Genomic DNA, 17,691 nt, shown 5'->3' with positions numbered 1-17,691 from the left:
TAAAAACTACTAACAAGAAAGAGTATTTATTAAGATAATTCAGAATAAAAGAAATTTCAGTATATCAGGTTCTTTATGAAGATGACAAATCCTAGTAGCACTCACACAGCACTCCAGGTTTGATTCTGTGCACAAGCAAGCAAGAATAAATTTGACCAAGGTCCATTAGTTGCCTAGAGTGTGCTAATCCAATAGGGCCAAATTCTTTGAAAAAAATTGACAGCACTAACCATAAGAATCTGACCATAAGAAAGGACTGATTGTCATTTTCAGGTCATCTGCCGAGAGACAAAAAACTGATCTCCAACCCTAAGTATGGGTTAGGCGGCAGGTCCTCAATCCAGGTAGTCCTCGATTTACAGCCATTTCTTTAGTGACCAATAGAAATTACAAAATTTCTAGTTTTTCAGAGGATTTGCAGCATCCCAATGGTCACATGATCTAAATTCAGACCACAACTGGCATATGTTTAACAGCAATGTTCTGGGGTCAAGCAATCACCTTTTGCACTCTTCTGACAAGCAACATCAATGGGAAAGTCAGATTAACAAATGTATCACTCCGCTCCGAGTCCTTGGAGAGGGGCGGCATACAAATATAAATTATTATTATTATTATTATTATTATTATTATTATTATTATTATTATTATTATTAATTTAACTGCAGTGATTCACTTAACTGACAAGAAAGTTCATAAAATGGGACAAAATTCTTGCTTGGGCTACCTGTAATACAGTATATATGCAAGGTTGCCATGAACCGAGTCATTCCACATTTACATCTCTAAAATCTAACAGCCTTGGAGCAATGGAATCAAGCAACTTGGACAGAGATGTTCTTGAGCAGCAGGGAAGCCAGTGCAATTAACTGGCCCTAGAGATCAACTTCAACTGCAGGGTCTCCCGTCCAATTATGTCATTGTATACAGTGGTACCTCTATCTAAGAACGCCTCCACTTAAGAACTTTTCTAGATAAGAACCGGATGTTCAAGATTTTTTTGCCTCTTCTTAAGAACCATCTTCTATTTAAGAACCATTTTCTCTATGGACACTCATAAGACGATCCATTAATGTCAAAGTGCATTGTTCACTGCATTCCTGTGGTCAACTAAATTGCTTAATCTGTATCAAACTCTTCTGGCAAGATTTACTGTTGACAAATCCATGCTGGCTGTTGCAAGCAATCTACTATTTTCTAAAAATTTATAAACCAAATGTATAATAAGATATTCTGCTGATGTGCTGTGGGTAATGAGCTGATTGGTACTTAGTTACCCAATTCCTCCTTCCCTTTTAAAAATAATATTTGTTCTTCTCAACCATCTGGAAGTCTATCTGGATTATTCCACTTGCAGATCAGGGATCAAGTTGAAAAGGTTACTTTAAATTGTTACATTATACATTAATTATAAGCATATATAATAGGTTGAGAGCTATGTTAATTGCAGTTTATAAAAATAGTATCTGTTACTGGCAGTTGTTTTGGGAAGAATGCACTTGCTCAAGGAATTTCTCAATTATTTTCTATATATACATTTCTTTTTCTCCCTGGGAAGATTTGTTTACATGCTACATTCTGAAACCTTTTCACCTCTGAGCACTGCAAAGCACTGTATGGGTCAATATGTATGGTACACTTTTTTTTTTAACCATGGTCAGCGGTGGGCTACTAGCCGGAATGCTAATATTCATTTCGCCGCTGCGGCTCGTAAGTGCTTGCGGGGCCAGCGCAATTTTGCTTTTGCACCTGTGGAGGCAGCATAATTGCACACGAAGCTGCAGGTGCACCCGTATTTCGGTGAATTTTTTTTTGCTTCCACGCATGCTGAAACACGGATGCACCTGCGGCTCCATGTGCGATTTTGCTACCTCCACAGGTGCAGAAGCAAAATCGTGCTGGCCCCGCAAGCATTTACAAGCCGTGGCGGTGAGCGCAATTTAGCGTCCTTGCTAGTAGTCCACAGCTATACATGGTTAAAAAATAAATTGGAAGATAGAGCAACTAAGGCATGGGAATACAGGGGACAGCAGGTTGCTTTCTTCAAATTGGTGAACCTGCTTTATGACCAACAAGACACACCACCCAAACACCGTTTTGTGAACATGACAACATCAAAATTGCTGATCACCAGTCCCCAAAATCTGAGGGTTATGGATAAAATTTCTATTTTTCTCAATAACTTTATTAAAAATTATATTAAAACAGGTAAAACTAATACAGAAACCCAATACAAAATAAACATTAAATGTGGAAGAACCTTCCAAAAGGAGATACTAAGAAAAATAAACATTCTCCTTCATTCACTGCAAGTATATTTAACATTAACTTATCATGGTCTCCTTTAAGAGAAAAAATACAAATACATCTTCATTCCATGCAGTATCACATTTGCTATAAATCAATCACTTAAATCTCCAACTCTCCTTATTAACCAACAAAGGTTCAGAAAATGTTCAGTGACTCTAACTTTGTTGCTTGTATCCTTACAATTTATATTGATTGGTTACTAATATGATTTGATTGCTTATTTGTATCCGGAATCATTAAGTTTTGTACCTTATGATTCTTGACAAATGTATCTTTTCTTTTATGTACCGAATATGCACCAAGACAAATTCCTCGTGTCTAATCACACTTGGCCAATATAATTCTATTCTGTTCTATTCTATTCTTTCCTATTCCTATTCCAAAAAGGAATAAATACCTAACAATTTAAGTAGCTTCTCCATTTAATCTACATCTACTCATTCCTCTATTAGTGGGTAGAATTTCTAGGAACCTGAAATAAAATCCATCAGGTTCTACAGGGCTTGTTTCATAATCTGCTCCGAGTCCTCGGAAGGGGTGGCATACAAATCTAATTAATAATAATAATAAATAATAATAGGGTTGATAACTTTTTTGCATGTCTTCAAGTCAGATTTTTAGGAAGTGGATTGACACTGCCTGTTTTGTAGAGGTAAGAGAGTGACTGCCCCAAAATTGCCCAGTTGGTTTCATGCGTGGGGTGGGGCTGAAACTTAGTCACCCATTTTTTCACTTGATGCCTTAACCCCCACCCCAAACTGGCTTTCAGGACTGACCTAACCCTATGCAATTACTTCTACCCTAGATAGGATTAGCTCCTAAATCAAAGAGTTTTAAATACTTTAATTTACTAGGATTTACACTTATGGATTGACAGATATATAAGGAATCCAGTTGTGAGAAGAGCACAATCTTCTCTCCTCCAGGATATGGCCCCACACAATTCAATGGATCCCTTAAGGCAGTGTTTTCCAACCTTGGCAACTTGAAGATATTTGGACTTCAAGTCCCAGAATTCCCCAGCCAGCATTTGCTGGTTGGGAAATTCTGGGAGTTGTAGTCCAAATATCTTCAAGTTGCCAAGGTTGGGAAACACTGCCTTAAGGATCAACTTTTCCCTTGGACTATTCACTGTTGACTTCTCCCGATTCCTAAAAGGTCAGTAAGTTAGGTGCATAAGTGTGCCTTCCATCCCGTCCTAATGTTTCTCTCTTACTAGTATCATGTATAAAAACATTGTTATATCTTTGTATACCACCACGTATTTATTGATTGATTTTGTCCAATACACAATGAGGGTTTTAGTGGGCATACATAGTAAAATAAATAATGAAGGTTATAGAGCAGTGTTTCCCAACCTTGGCAACTTGAAGAGATCTGGACTTCAACTCCCAGGAAGTCCAGATCTCTTCAAGTTGCCAAAGTTGGGAAACACTGTTATAGAGGAGATACTCATAGTAAAATATATCTAAGAAAGAATAGAAGAGAAGATATAGGAATAGAACATATCAATGAAAGAATAGAAGAGATATAGGAATAGAAGAAAGGTATAGGAGATATAGGACAGCAATAGGACAGGGGACAGAAGGCACTCTACCTCTTAGGAATATGGATAAATCTGGATACTTGACCAAAAAAAATTATTGAAAATGGATCTTTAACCGCGCAAACTGGGTAAAGACAGCTTTATCTGCTGCCGCAATATACTAGGACACTGCCCACTTCTATGGATCCGAAGTACATTGCCTTCATTGCTGCGGCGCAATTATTTTAACATTACCAGGAACGCCCTAGCAAAACCCGAGGGCAACAAAGTGTAAATCCCAACCAGCCTTGCATTAGCCGTAGACCAGATCGACGCAACACGCAAACGTGACCATAATAGGCGCTTTTCACTGGCTAATAAACGCAAGTCAGAACAGGATGCGCAGTAGTCACTGGGTGGCCACGCTGGCCACGCGCATGAGCAATGCTGCAGCCTTTTCGTCTTTCCGGGAATCTTCCGAGGCGCCCGGAAGCTTTCTGCCTGAAAAGGGTCACTCGGTTCTATTTGCAAAGCGCATGCGTGGCAGGGAAGGTGAAAAGCGGGAAAAAAAAGTATCCCTCAAACCATCGAGCGATGTAAAAAAGGGCCAGGCTAGAGCGGCTTCTAACCGAGACCGGCGAAGGCGGCGGAGAAAGGGGCGATAACGGTCCGGCGCTCGATTCTCCCGGTGAGGCGGCGCGCGCGCGCGCGCGCAAGGGGTGGGGACTTCCTTTTCGAGCGCAGGCCCGGAGTGTGGCGGCTCAAGGCAGGGCGGGAGGGCCCGAGAGTCCAGGGCGGAGCAGACCTTTTGGTTTTGCAGACCGGATGTCCTGGGTCTTCGGGAAAGGCGTTTCGGTTTCGCTCGCTCTCGTAGAGTTCGACTTCCCGGAGACCTGCGCGCGGTGGTGGTGGTGGGGAGATTGCTGCGGGGGTGGGGAGCAAGCCAAGCATCCCCGGGAGCCGGTTCCCCCGTTGATTCGGCTGCCTCCACTTCCTACTGAGCCCCTCAGCGAACCAGGGAAGACATTCAAGAAGCCAGATCCCCCTTTTGAGTTAAAACGCTGGGAAGCCTTAAAATGGAAAGCTCCGTTTTCGTCAGAGGAGATAGAACCGGCCTGGCAGCTGCTTCTTGCGTGAGGAGAAACCAAGAGTGCCTCACGGGGCCGTGTTCCATCGGGCAGAGATCGCTGGCTGAGGTGACGGAGGAATCGCCGTACAGCTGTTAACACCGATTCCCTCAGTGTGGCCCCGGGTTAAATTCACCTTGGGTGACTCCAGCTAAGAGAAAGGCTGGAAGGAGACAGGCAGGGCAGGGGAACTGGTGTGTTTGTGTACGTGTGTGTGTGAGAGAGATATTTGGACAGGCGGAGTTTCCTTGGCCCTTATCATATCTGAGATAGAAAGAAGCAAGCTTTGTAAAGTGTTCCTGAGGAAACTGTTTGTGTCTCTGAACTTGAACCTTTCAGTCAGCTTCAGAGGATATATTGACATCCTGTAAACTGGAGAATTGTAGTTGGAGAGATCAGATACACTTCTTCGTAAATTCTTCTGGAATTTCTTCCTTGACAATGGATCTTTTTGTGCATTTAAATAAAGGCACCTTGAAATACACTGCTCAAAAAAATAAAGGGAATGCAGAATACAACTCCAAGTCAATCAAACTTCTGTGAAATCAAACTGTCCACTTAGGAAACAACGCTGATTGACAATCAATTTCACCTGCTGTTGTGCCCATTCAACTTTGTACAGAACAAAGTACTAAGTGAGAATGTTTCATTCATTCAAATGTAGGATATGTTATTTGAGTGTTCCCTTTATTTTTTTGAGCAGGATAGGTTTAAAAAAGAAGAAGCAAGCTTTGTTGTTGAGGTTGTGGCTGATTGCCAAGGGAAGGTGGATACAGAGCAGAACCTCAAAACATTGTGGTCACCACCCAGAAATAAGAGATGAAATGCTTGGGAGGTGCAGGGAGAAATAACATTTATAGTAATAGCATTTAGACTTATGTACCGCTTCATGATGCTTTTACAACCCTCTATAAGTGGTTTACAGGGTCAGCACATTGCCCCCCAACAATCTGGGTCCTCGTTTTACCGACCTCAAAAGGTTGAGTCAAAAGGTTGATTTTGCTTGTCAAGAAGGTCACAAAAGATGATCACATGATCCCTGGACAGGGCGACCATTATAAACATGAACCAGATATTAACTATCCAAATGTAAATTGCATAACTAGGATGCTGCAATGGTCATAAGTATGAAAAATGTAAATAAGTCACATTTTGCTGCAATAACTTCACTTGGTAACTAAAGGAACTGTTACAAGTTGAGGACTACCTGTATATATAGTAAATTAATGTTGGAAGGCTGGAATCAAATGTACCTCTAAAGAAGTGCCTGGGAGCAATACAGGAAAAGCCCTATCCTGTCAGACACATGACATTCTTATAGAGAAGTCGTCTTCAGAATGAGTGTTTTATTTATTTGTTTGTTTGTTTGTTTGTTTGATTTGATTTGATTTGTATGCCGCCCCTCTCTGTAGACTCGGGGCGGCTCACAACAACAATGAAACAAAATGCAACAAATCTAATAATTTAAAAATCACTAAAAACCCCTTATTAAAAAACAAAAACATACACACAAACATACCATGCATAAATTGTATGGGCCCGGGGGAGATGTCTCAATTTCCCCATGCCTGACCGCAGAGTGGATTTTAAGAAGTTTATGAAAGGTGAGGAGGGTGGGGGCAATTCTAATCTCCGGGGGGGGGGAGCTGGTTCCAGAAGGTCGGGGCCGCCACAGGAAAGGCTCTTCCTCTGGGTCCCGCCAGACGACATTGTTTAGTCGACGGGACTCGGAGAAGGCCAACTCTGTGGGACCTAACCGGTCGCTGGGATTCGTGCGGCAGAAGGCGGACTTGGAGATATTCTGGCCCGATGCCATGAAGGGCTTTATAGGTCATAACCTATTTCTCTGATATTCAGACTCCATGTTATTTAAAATGTAAAATGCCATCAACTTAGTTTCTACCACTTAAATGCTTATCATTCTGGTACAGGTGCTTCAGTGCAGGCATCATGTGGTCTGTATATCTTACATTAATTAGTTATTGCATTGTGTTTATTGTATTGTGGCTGTGACTGGTCTATTGGAAAAGCCAGCTAACAGCTAAATAGCTCTTTGAGGAGTGTGGATCCTAGATGCTTTCTGAGCTTGCTTGTTTTCTTGAAGAACTTTGCTGTCTTCTGTCTGCTCTCTCTATTTTCTAGTGGCTTGCCCTGTCAGTGTTGGTGTAGGTGGAGATTCTTAAAGATTCTTGGTTGGGCTGTTTACTGTGGGGCTTCTTTGGCAGTTTCTTGATTGGGGCATTCTTATTTGATTGTTGGTCTGATCTGAGTGCTGATTGCTGGTGAAGAGGTGCTTGGCTCTTTTTGTTCCTTTTTGGCTAGTTGAATGACTCTTTTGCATAGATATTGTTAATGTCTGTGTGTCTATTGATAGCTAATTTGTCAGAGTGGCAGGCTTCTGGAAGTTCCCTGGAGTGTTTGGTTCTCTTTGGAATACTTGAATTTGTAAACCTGAGTAGACAAGCAAATGCAAACATCTTATGAACAAAGATTAACCTTTCCAAAGCATTAATTTATGCTCAAAACCAATATTTGATATCTTCAGAAGAATTGGCCTTTTAAAATGAATGTATAAATAGAGAAAATTCTTAATAAATATTTTTTCCATGTTGATTCAGTAACATTCTTGTCAAGATTTAAAATGTTTATGATAATTGACAGATTTTGAACTTTAACTGTTTAGGGAGCTTCCATTTTCTAATTTGTTGTTATTTCTGCGGTCCCCCCCCCCCCCAATATTTTTACCAAGATGGATCTCAGGGGAACTTGAACATGAATACATTGTTTTCGTCATGTACTATGGAGTATTTTGAGTCCATAATCATGCCATATGGTTTGGTAAATGCTTCAAACTTTATTAGATTTTAAAGGAGAATTTTTTTGTAATAGTTTGGAGCCTAATTTCATTATTTATTTAGATTCAACTTACCATAGTGAACATTTCCAGATGGTTAACAGCTTTGCCAGCACAACTTAAGCTTTAGATGAGAAATGAATTTTAGTTTATCTGTTTTTGGATCCCGCAGCTTTCTGAGGGCCTGTCAGAGAGAGTTCACTTGTGCTGGCAAAGCTTTGAGTAATGTTTAACTTTTATCAGCAGTTAGTATCTGATTTTGCAGCTTGCAGAAGAATATTAAGGACTCTGAGAAGTGAGTCTTTTTCAAGGGTAATTCTCATCAGCTTTTCTGTTATTAAAACAGACTTTTGCCTCCCAGCTGATCTTTGCCATGTAGACCCTCTTCGATGCCTTAGTTGTGAAAGTGATTCTGGTTCAGGCAGTTGAGGGCTTTTAACAATTTTTGCCTTGCTCCATTTATACAGCCATTCCTTGGATCAGCTTAGATTAACTCAATTATTTTTGTTGAGTTTTGTTAACAAATGATTTATTGCCCTTGTTGCCTAATTCCTTTACTTTATAATATGATTGTTACTACTTTATTCCTCACTTTGATATTGGTAGACACCATTAACTCCTCCTGTTGCAAGACTATTTTCATATCTAATTTGAAGTGATAGCTGGCTTGAGGAATTTAAATGTTGTGGAGAAAAGTTTTCAAACATGCTCTTAAATCTAAAGGTTAAAACCTTATAAGGGGTGGGGTGTGTGTAAAATTCAAAACACTTCCCTACCAGTTCTATGGACATGGCAGGGGAAGGATACTGCAAAATCTCCATTCCCTTCCCACTACAGGGGGAAAATACTGAAAAATCCCATTCCCTCCCCACTCCAGGGGGAAGGATACTGCAAAATCTCAATTCCTACCCCGCTCTGGGACCAGCCAGAAGTGGTATTTGTCAGTTCTCTGAACTACTCAAAATTTCTGATACCGATTCTCTAGAACAGGGGTGGGCAATTAATTTTGCCATAGGGCCGCATGAGAAATTGGGATAATTTTAGAGTGCCGGACTAATATAATTAACTCAGTTCTACCCAATACTGTATATTATTGGGTAGAACTGAGTTAATTATATTATAATTATAAATATAATTATCTATTATATATAATTATCTATCAAGGAACTTGTTTGCTTTCCATAAAAGGGGAGAGATTCATATTTAATAGTTTTATATTTCCAGAGTAATACCATTTCTCCTCCCTCCATTTCTCCTTCCTTCCTTCCTTCCTTCTTCCCTCCCTCCTTTCTTCCCTCCATTCTCAGTCTTCCAATTCTCTCCCTGCTCCTCAACCTGATTTCCCCCCACTGGGGGTGGGAGAGGCTCTGCCGCGAATTCCCAAAGAAGGTTAAGCAAACTTACGGGAAAGGTGGAGAGGGCGAGGTGAGAGCTGTGTAGGCAGCGCTGTCAGCCGAGGAACAGGCACAACGCGACTGCTGCTTCTTCACTTTTTCCTTCTGCGTGCAGGTGGCGAGGCCATCCAACTCTACCGTGCGGCTTTTGGTTTTTGTCTGCGCACGCATACACACACGCACAGGTTGGACTAACCTCCATGGGCTGCTCACAGACAGCGGGCGGGCCGCATTTTGCTTAAGTCTGTTCTAGAACCTGCTATATTTCACCACACTTATAGCTTACCTCTGAAAATGAAAGGAAGGTTATAGTTACAGTTCAGTTAGAGTGTAATAATGATATACTTTCCCTCAAATACTTTCTTTATATCTTTGTTTTGCATTTTTGGTAATTTATATGTTTTCATCATAATTCATTATTCCTTTTCATATTTATATACTACTTGGGAAGTGCACCCCAAAGGACAGTCCCAGGAACTACTAAAGCAGTGCCAAAAAACTTAAACCAGCCCTTCCCCTTTAAGAAAACCAGGAAGACCAGCTGAAAGGAGAACTCAGAGCAGCCTGCTGTTACAAAAGTAACAAAGCTGACTATAGAAACACTTAAGTAGAGCCATCAAAGATAGGGGAATTAGGCTAAAAATAAACTCTCCAAGGTAAACCAAAACTCCCTTTTCCCTGCCCCTTACAGGATTGAACCCTAAAGACAGGAAAAACGAAAGACCTGGGACCAAGATTAGCCCTGTAAAACAAGAAAATAAAACTCAGGGCAATCATAAACACATTAAATCATCAAATTGGAAGAGCTTCAAAGGAGAATTAAGCATAAAAGGCTCAAGATTCACACTCCCAAGGTGCTTCCTTGCCAGGAAGCTTGAGCTGTGTCACATCTGCTTCTTGCCTTCCTATTTTTAAAGGAATTCCACTTTCTGGCAGCTGGCTTCTGAATCCATTTCTTGTCAATATCTGTGTTTTCCCCCAGATGGGGAAAGAATCCAGGGATTTTCTTCCAACATTGCTTAGAGCAATTTAATAATGGCATTGCTTAGGATTGATTTGTACAGTGTTGAGGAATGTGATATTCTTGTCAATATTGGATATCATATTGTCTTTTTTCTTCTTTATCAACAATTGTTAGATATTTTGAGATATTGGAACACCGGTTTTCCATTGTAATTGTATACAAATCCTTCAAGATGCCAGCAGCACTTGCTGAAAACAGTCAAGTGATCTGTGAAGTATGGGCAAACAATCTAGAGGAAGAGATGAGAAAAATTCGAGAAATTGTTCTCAGCTACAGCTACATTGCAATGGTAAATTTATGCTTTCTGTACAGCTTTTATTTTGATACATTTTTTAAGATAAGTCAATTATTCTAGTTCATTCATTCATTCATTCGATTTTTTATGACGCCCTTCTCCTTAGACTCAGGGTGGCTTACAACTTGTTAACAATAGCACTTTTTAACAGAGCCAGCATATTGCCCCCACAATCTGGGTCCTCATTTTACCTACCTTGTGGAAGGCTGAGTCAGCCTTGAGTCCGTGATGTGATTTGAACTTCTGACCTGCAGATCTAACAGTCAGCTTTAGTGGCCTGCAGTACTGTGTTCTACTCACTGCGCCACCTGGGCTCATGTTTAAATCATTGTGTTCAGACTGGAATCCACTTGATATTTTAAAGAACCTTCTTTCAGCATTTGTAGTTCTATTAAGTTTCACTTAAGTGGGTTATAGAGTTCAAATCTTCAAATTTTGCATTAGTTCCTAATAATATTCCCATATAATTCCTATTTAATTTAAAAGTAAATTTTGTATAAACATTGATGCATTTGCCATTTCTGTAGGAACATTCAGGGTTTATTATATAAAGCTTATTTGCAAAATTTTGGCCCATTTGCCTGGATGTTTTTCCTGTTTGCTGGATTTTGTAGATTTGCAATTCTCAGGCAAATCAATTTTAGTTCTACAGTGGTATCTTGGTATTCATCCTTAATTGATTCTAGGTGGTGTGATGAGTACTAAAAATGATCAGTACCAAGCAAATTTCCCCATAAGGAGTAATGTAGTAAGCCAACATTGCAGGTTTTAGCTTGTGCAAAATACCAAACAAGTACCCAGACAAAATTTTCATGTCAAAATTCAAATTCATTGAGTTTCAAAGCAATTGAGTACCAGGGTACCACTGTATCAAAATGGGTTCTGATATATATTTCGATAAATTAATTTTAGATTAATTATTCTATTTGTTTTTATTCTGTTGCTGTATAGATGCTTTCCTGAAACACATTTAAATATATACAAAATATTGTAAACCTAAACCTTAAAACACCTTTTTCCAAATTCATCAGAAATATTTTAATGCATGAATAAACTGTTCCTGATGGCTTAAAAGCAGTTGCATAATCTCAGTAAAATAAATTGAATGCATTGTGGCAAATAAGGGACCCATGCATATACTTCCCATCCTTTTGGGAGATCAAAATTCAAAGTAACATAAAAGAAAAGGGGTAATGAAATAAGGTAAATTATAAAATGTCAAAACATGTGTCAAATGAATATACAGTATAACAAAAAATATGTCTGACTTTTTATAGTACAGAGATAATAATAAAATAGAAACATAGAAGATTGATGGCAGAAAAAGACCTCATGGTCCAAGTAGTCTGCCCTTATACAGGAACCTCTTAACTAGGTTTAAATAATACCAGTATTTAAAATTCCTTAAATTACTAAAATCAAGATTCTACAAAAATATTCATAATATTTAATACATGATGTGTCAATTATGAATAATAATACATTTGAAAAACCACAATATTTGAATAGAGATAATATCCAGATTTTATTGTTGCTTGGGTTTAATGTTTTTTTATGTTCCTTTGTAGGACACAGAGTTTCCTGGGGTTGTTGTTCGACCAATTGGTGAATTTCGCAGTTCTATAGATTATCAGTATCAACTGCTCCGATGTAATGTTGACCTGCTTAAAATTATCCAGTTAGGTCTGACCTTCACAAATGAAAAAGGAGAATATCCTGTAGGAATCAACACCTGGCAGTTTAATTTCAAATTCAATCTTACGTAAGTCTAACCAGAATAATTTATCTAACTTTAGTTGTGGCCACAGAGGACCAAGATATTTTTGTCAGTTTTCCATTCTTTGTAAAAGAATTATTGTGTGTTTCAAAGTCTGCACAGTAGAAGCTGTTAATTTCTTTAAAAGATGTGTTACTTTGGAATAGAAGATTTTTGAAAATAACCTGTTGATTTCAAATACAACAGGTAATTTTCAGATAAGATAAGCTGTGTCCCCACACTTTACTGTAATAAAAGGATAATATAAACTGGAGTGTTTTTTGCGTTGGATAGAAAGGTCCCACAAATGTACCTAAAGCATGTCATGGTAAATAATGAATTGGAAATAGTAACATAATTAAATGATACCCAGTGTTTGGTTAGGAAAAATCAAACTAGTTTTAAAGTTTATTTGTCTTACTCATTAGGGAAGATATGTATTCTCAGGATTCAATAGACCTCCTTGCAAGCTCGGGATTACAATTCCAGAAACATGAAGAGGAAGGGATTGATACTTTACATTTTGCGGAACTTCTAATGACCTCTGGTGTGGTGCTCAGTGACAATGTCAAATGGCTTTCGTTTCATAGGTTAGTCTGTTTTTCAATATGTCGGTAAACTTTATTTGCCTTTTTTATTTAATCTAGCAGAAGACAGGTATAGTTTGTATGTTGGAATTGCTTGAAAATTTTTTTGAATGACTGGGTGAATGGCCTTGGTGTACAATTGGTATATATGAATCTGAGAATGATCCTCAGTAGCATAAACATTGGAATCCTAAATAGGTAATGGCTTGTAGATTATTATCAGTGCTTTGTATCCAACTTTTCATAAAGTTTTTAGCCTTTTTGGATTGTCTCATTGTGAATGGTGCTTTTGCAAAAGTTGTTTTATCAACATTTTAAACTGTTCCATAATTAACCTCCCCTATCACCAAATCTAGTAAATAGCAAATGATGAATGCAATTCATAGTTTACTGGTTTAACTTATTTTACTTTTTGCAAGCATCAACTTTCAGCTACTTATATGTTGCTGGAATTGAACATATGGCTCAGATTATATGACACAGCTCCCCCCCCCCCCCGTTTTTGTTACATTTTGTTACCACTTTTTGTTTTCAGCATTTATATGTATATTCCATTTAATTCTACTTGTTGAGGACCTATCTCCCATTCAATTTCCACCGTCAATAGTTATACTGTAAGCTGAATTGGAAAAGATTGACTTAAAATAGATCATAATAGTAAATTCTGCTATATGTAGTTATGTTAACTAAAATGTGCCATTTTACTATTACTTCATCAGTGGCTATGACTTTGGTTATATGGTGAAACTGCTGACAGATTCTAGGCTTCCAGAAGAAGAACATGAATTCTTTCATATCTTGAATCTTTTCTTTCCATCTATATATGATGTTAAGTATTTAATGAAGAGCTGCAAAAACCTGAAGGTACATTTTTATCATTGTTAATTGCAAATCATGAAGTGTAAAAGAAAGCGAGGAACTTTAGTAGATATCATTTAAAATATAGTATATTTAACATAAGTTACATATTTATTAAGTACATGAGGACTTTATTAAACAGTTACTTTTAATTTTATTAGTTACAATTTCTTTGAAAATTAAATGCCATTTGGGAAAGCAGGATCCAACTTTCGTATCATGGCACTCTATGATTGCTTAGCAAGGATTTATCAATCATATTTATGTGACCACCTATCCCACAAAAAGCAACTCTGGGCAGTGTACAACACTCCAAACATCAAATACATTCAAATGCACACAAAAGTCCCAATTATAAAAATATAAAAATCATATACTTTCAGGAGCATTGCTTATTCAAACAGTCATTTGTAATCACCAAATTATTGCTGGAGATTATTTGTAAGTTCGAAGTATAGCTTTGAGTTTCAAAATTCTTTTAAAATTCTGGTCTCTACTGCTTACTTCAATAGCCTCCATTAAGCAGTCAAGAGAGGTCAGATGGAGCATTGACTTTTGTGTTTCAGACCTCTTTCTTTATTGCAGGGAGGGCTTCAGGAAGTTGCTGACCAGCTAGATTTGCAGCGTATTGGACGGCAGCATCAAGCAGGGTCAGATTCTTTACTTACGGGGATGGCATTCTTCAGAATGAAAGAGGTACGTTCATTCACTTTCCCCTTCAAATCTTTGGCTTGTAGTCCAATGTTCTTGATGCTTTCTTCAATGCCTTTTGCAATGTGCTATAGCACTATTCTTTCTTTCTTTGGGTTCTGCAAGTGTCAGCTGTTGTTGAAAGGACTGTTTTAAATCTTAAAAATATTCCTCAAAATGTTCGATATAACCATTTATATTTTTTTCCTAGTTGTTCTTTGAAGATACAATTGATGATGCAAAGTATTGTGGGAGATTATATGGCCTTGGCACAGGAGTGGCTCAGAAACAGACTGAAGATGTAGAAACAGCTCAAGAGAAAATGAGTATTTTGGCTATTATCAACAATATGCCCCAGTGACAGATTGCTACTTTAGGATATTAAGATGGGTCCATAGAGGTAAACTTCCTTCTTGAAACTGTTTCACATTTTTCCAAAATGTGGCAAAAGCACGAGTGTTTTTTTAAAGAGGGAAAAAGCATCTTTACTTTGAATCTTGGTAGATTCCAATTAAGTGATTTCATAATGGCTGGAGAGTTTGTCTTGTATGTAAAAAAAAATCAGACTTGATCTACATACTATGTATATAACTCCTTTTTATTTTAAACTTTACTGAATTTGCAAGTAATTCTTTTAGAATTTTCAGCAGAGCTGAAGTTCTTTTACCCACTTGCAGATTTAGTTTGATTGCTTATTTTAAAATTTCTTTTGCTCTCTGTGAGGGTGATGTGTTTCTAAGCCCTCTGCTAGTTTTTATCTTTTGTGTCAGTCTGTGAAAGTGATCCATTCAGCCCTGGTGGTGGAGACTGCATGAACATAATGTAACTATAAGCTAGAAGTCACCATAATGGTGGTCCTGGATGGTATTATCAGTAGTTCTTCCTTCCTTTAGCTTGCTGGGCCATATCATATTTGCAATTTTCATCTTAATAACTTTAGAATAGAATAAAACTGTCAGCATGCTTGAGACTGCAGTAATAATTGGGACCAAAAATAGTTTTATGTTGAGAGAAATACTTTAACCCTTTTATGAATAGGACAGCAATTGAGTAAAATCACAACTATCTAGTAATAATGGGCTATTAAAACTTTTAGATTACCATTTTATACTACTTTCAAGAGGAACCCTAGATTGTTCAATAGATGTAGGCTAAAAGTTCTTTTAATAGTTTTGCAAGTGTCATCATCCTGAAACAAAAATCCTGTTTGGGGGCAGAGGGGATCTTAATGTGAAATTTTAATAAACTCCCCGTTATGTAAAGTATTACAAGCTGCTGTTAAATGCATCTCTGTATATAATTGGTTCTTAATTTTGTAAAATAAAGACTTTTCTTAAGGCATTAGACTTGGAGTTCTGTTTTTTTTTAAAAAAAGTTTGGTAATTGTTTTCGTGTCAAAAGAACTGTCAGCAAAAGGAACTTTGTCACTAGATAGAGATAAAACCTCTCAGATGCAACACTTAAGTTTTATGGGGGCTAGATCTAATCCTCCTGCTTATACAAATTTTCATTAAGGTTCCTGATTCTTTTACTTTTTGTGTAGTAAAAATCCTGTTTGTGTGTGTGCGCGTGTATAATCCAGACTTGAAAAAAGAGGGTTTTAGCAATTAGAAATAACAATTTCTAGTTACGGCAATTCTACTCTGTAAAAACATTTTCATCTCAACATGAGTATTCCTCTCCCCCTTCTCTTTTATGTACAAAATATTTTAAATAATGTTGCAAGCATGAGAAGCAATATACAGGAAGTTCCATTTGATTCCTGTCTTAACTTAAAAACTTTAACTTTATAATTAAAACTTTTTAATTACAAGTCAGAACTCAGATAGTCTTCGAATTACAAGAGTTTGCTTAGGGACCAAAGTTACAACAGCACTGAAAGAGAGACCATTTTCTATTTCCAGACAAAAGTCATTTAACTGTCTCACTTAGCAACAGCAATTTTTGTATAGTGTTGTAAGTCAAGGACTACCTGTATTGTATTTATAAATATGATGCCTACTGTTAAAAATACTGGATGGCATTGTTCTTCGAGTTGGGAAGAAACCATGCAATATTTTTATGAACCTTTTAAAATAGGCTGCATTAAGTTAAAATTTTGCAGCTTCAATGGTCCATCAAAACATCGTGTGGCTTCATCAGTTCATCAGTTGAATTAAGAGCAATGCTGTGTACCATTTTTAGTAATAGGCAGCCTATTCATAAGTATAGTTGTCCCTAAATCAGATGTACTTAATCTGGAGACTTCTATATACAGTGGTACCTCAAGATACGAACCCCTCGTCTTACGAACAACTCGAGATACGAACCCGGGGTTCAGAAAAAATTTGCCTCTTCTTACGAAGTTTTTTCATGTTACGAACGCCAAACCCGAACTTACTGGGAGATCAACCTTTCAAGGAGGGTTTTTCACCTCTCCTCTTCCCAGTTTGCTCTCCATGTGTCCTCAACCTTTCACGGAGGGTTTTTCACCTCTCCTCTTCCCAGTTTGATCTCCATGTGTCCTCAACCTTTCACGGAGGGTTTTTCACCTCTCCTCTTCCCAGTTTGATCTCCATGTGTCCTCAACCTTTCACGGAGGGTTTTTCACCTCTCCTCTTCCCAGTTTGATCTCCATGTGTCCTCAACCTTTCACGGAGGGTTTTTCACCTCTCCTCTTCCCAGTTTGATCTCCATGTGTCCCCAACCTTTCACGGAGGGTTTTTCACCTCTCCTCTTCCCAGTTTGATCTCCATGTGTCCCCAACCATTCACGGAGGGTTTTTCACCTCTCCTCTTCCCAGTTTGATCTCCATGTGTCCTCAACCTTTCACGGAGGGTTTTTCACCTCTCCTCTTCCCAGTTTGATCTCCATGTGTCCTCAACCTTTCACGGAGGGTTTTTCACCTCTCCTCTTCCCAGTTTGATCTCCATGTGTCCTCAACCTTTCACGGAGGGTTTTTCACCTCTCCTCTTCCCAGTTTGATCTCCATGTTTCCTCAACCTTTCACGGAGGGTTTTTCACCTCTCCTCTTCCCAGTTTGATCTCCATGTGTCCCCAACCTTTCACGGAGGGTTTTTCACCTCTCCTCTTCCCAGTTTGATCTCCATGTGTCCCCAACCTTTCACGGAGGGTTTTTCACCTCTCCTCTTCCCAGTTTGCTCTCCATGTGTCCTCAACCTTTCAAGGAGGCTCTTCTCTTCACCGTTTCTTCTCTATTTGTCCTCCAGCTTTCACGGAGAATGAGGAAGAGGAAAGCTAAGAAACCCTCCACGCCCTGAATGCCTCCTGG

General features: G+C 38.5%; 1 protein-coding gene across 3 annotated transcripts; it reads left to right on the top strand.

Annotated features, from left to right (window-relative positions):
• Positions 1–4,240: 4,240 nt before the first annotated feature.
• CNOT8 (CCR4-NOT transcription complex subunit 8) lies at positions 4,241–15,764 on the top strand. 3 transcript variants are annotated; one of them, XM_070739013.1, is made up of 7 exons: positions 4,241–4,523; positions 10,349–10,523; positions 12,098–12,291; positions 12,714–12,875; positions 13,592–13,736; positions 14,316–14,426; positions 14,632–15,764. In XM_070739013.1, the coding sequence occupies exons 2-7, from the start codon at positions 10,407–10,409 to the stop codon at positions 14,779–14,781; spliced, it is 879 nt and encodes a 292-aa protein (XP_070595114.1). In that variant the 5' UTR covers positions 4,241–4,523; positions 10,349–10,406; the 3' UTR covers positions 14,782–15,764. The 3 variants fall into 3 exon arrangements, with proteins under 3 accessions (XP_070595114.1, XP_070595116.1, XP_070595115.1); XM_070739014.1 differs by lacking the exon at positions 4,241–4,523 and adding an exon at positions 4,578–5,031; XM_070739015.1 differs by lacking the exon at positions 10,349–10,523 and having other exon boundaries at positions 4,370–4,523.
• The last annotated feature ends 1,927 nt before the right edge of the window (positions 15,765–17,691 follow it).

This window comes from Erythrolamprus reginae, chromosome 2 (genome assembly GCF_031021105.1).
Source record: "Erythrolamprus reginae isolate rEryReg1 chromosome 2, rEryReg1.hap1, whole genome shotgun sequence".
Lineage (NCBI taxonomy): Eukaryota > Metazoa > Chordata > Lepidosauria > Squamata > Dipsadidae > Erythrolamprus > Erythrolamprus reginae.
The sequence above is the reverse complement of the archived record's forward strand: the minus strand, read 5'-3'. Positions and strand labels throughout refer to the sequence as shown.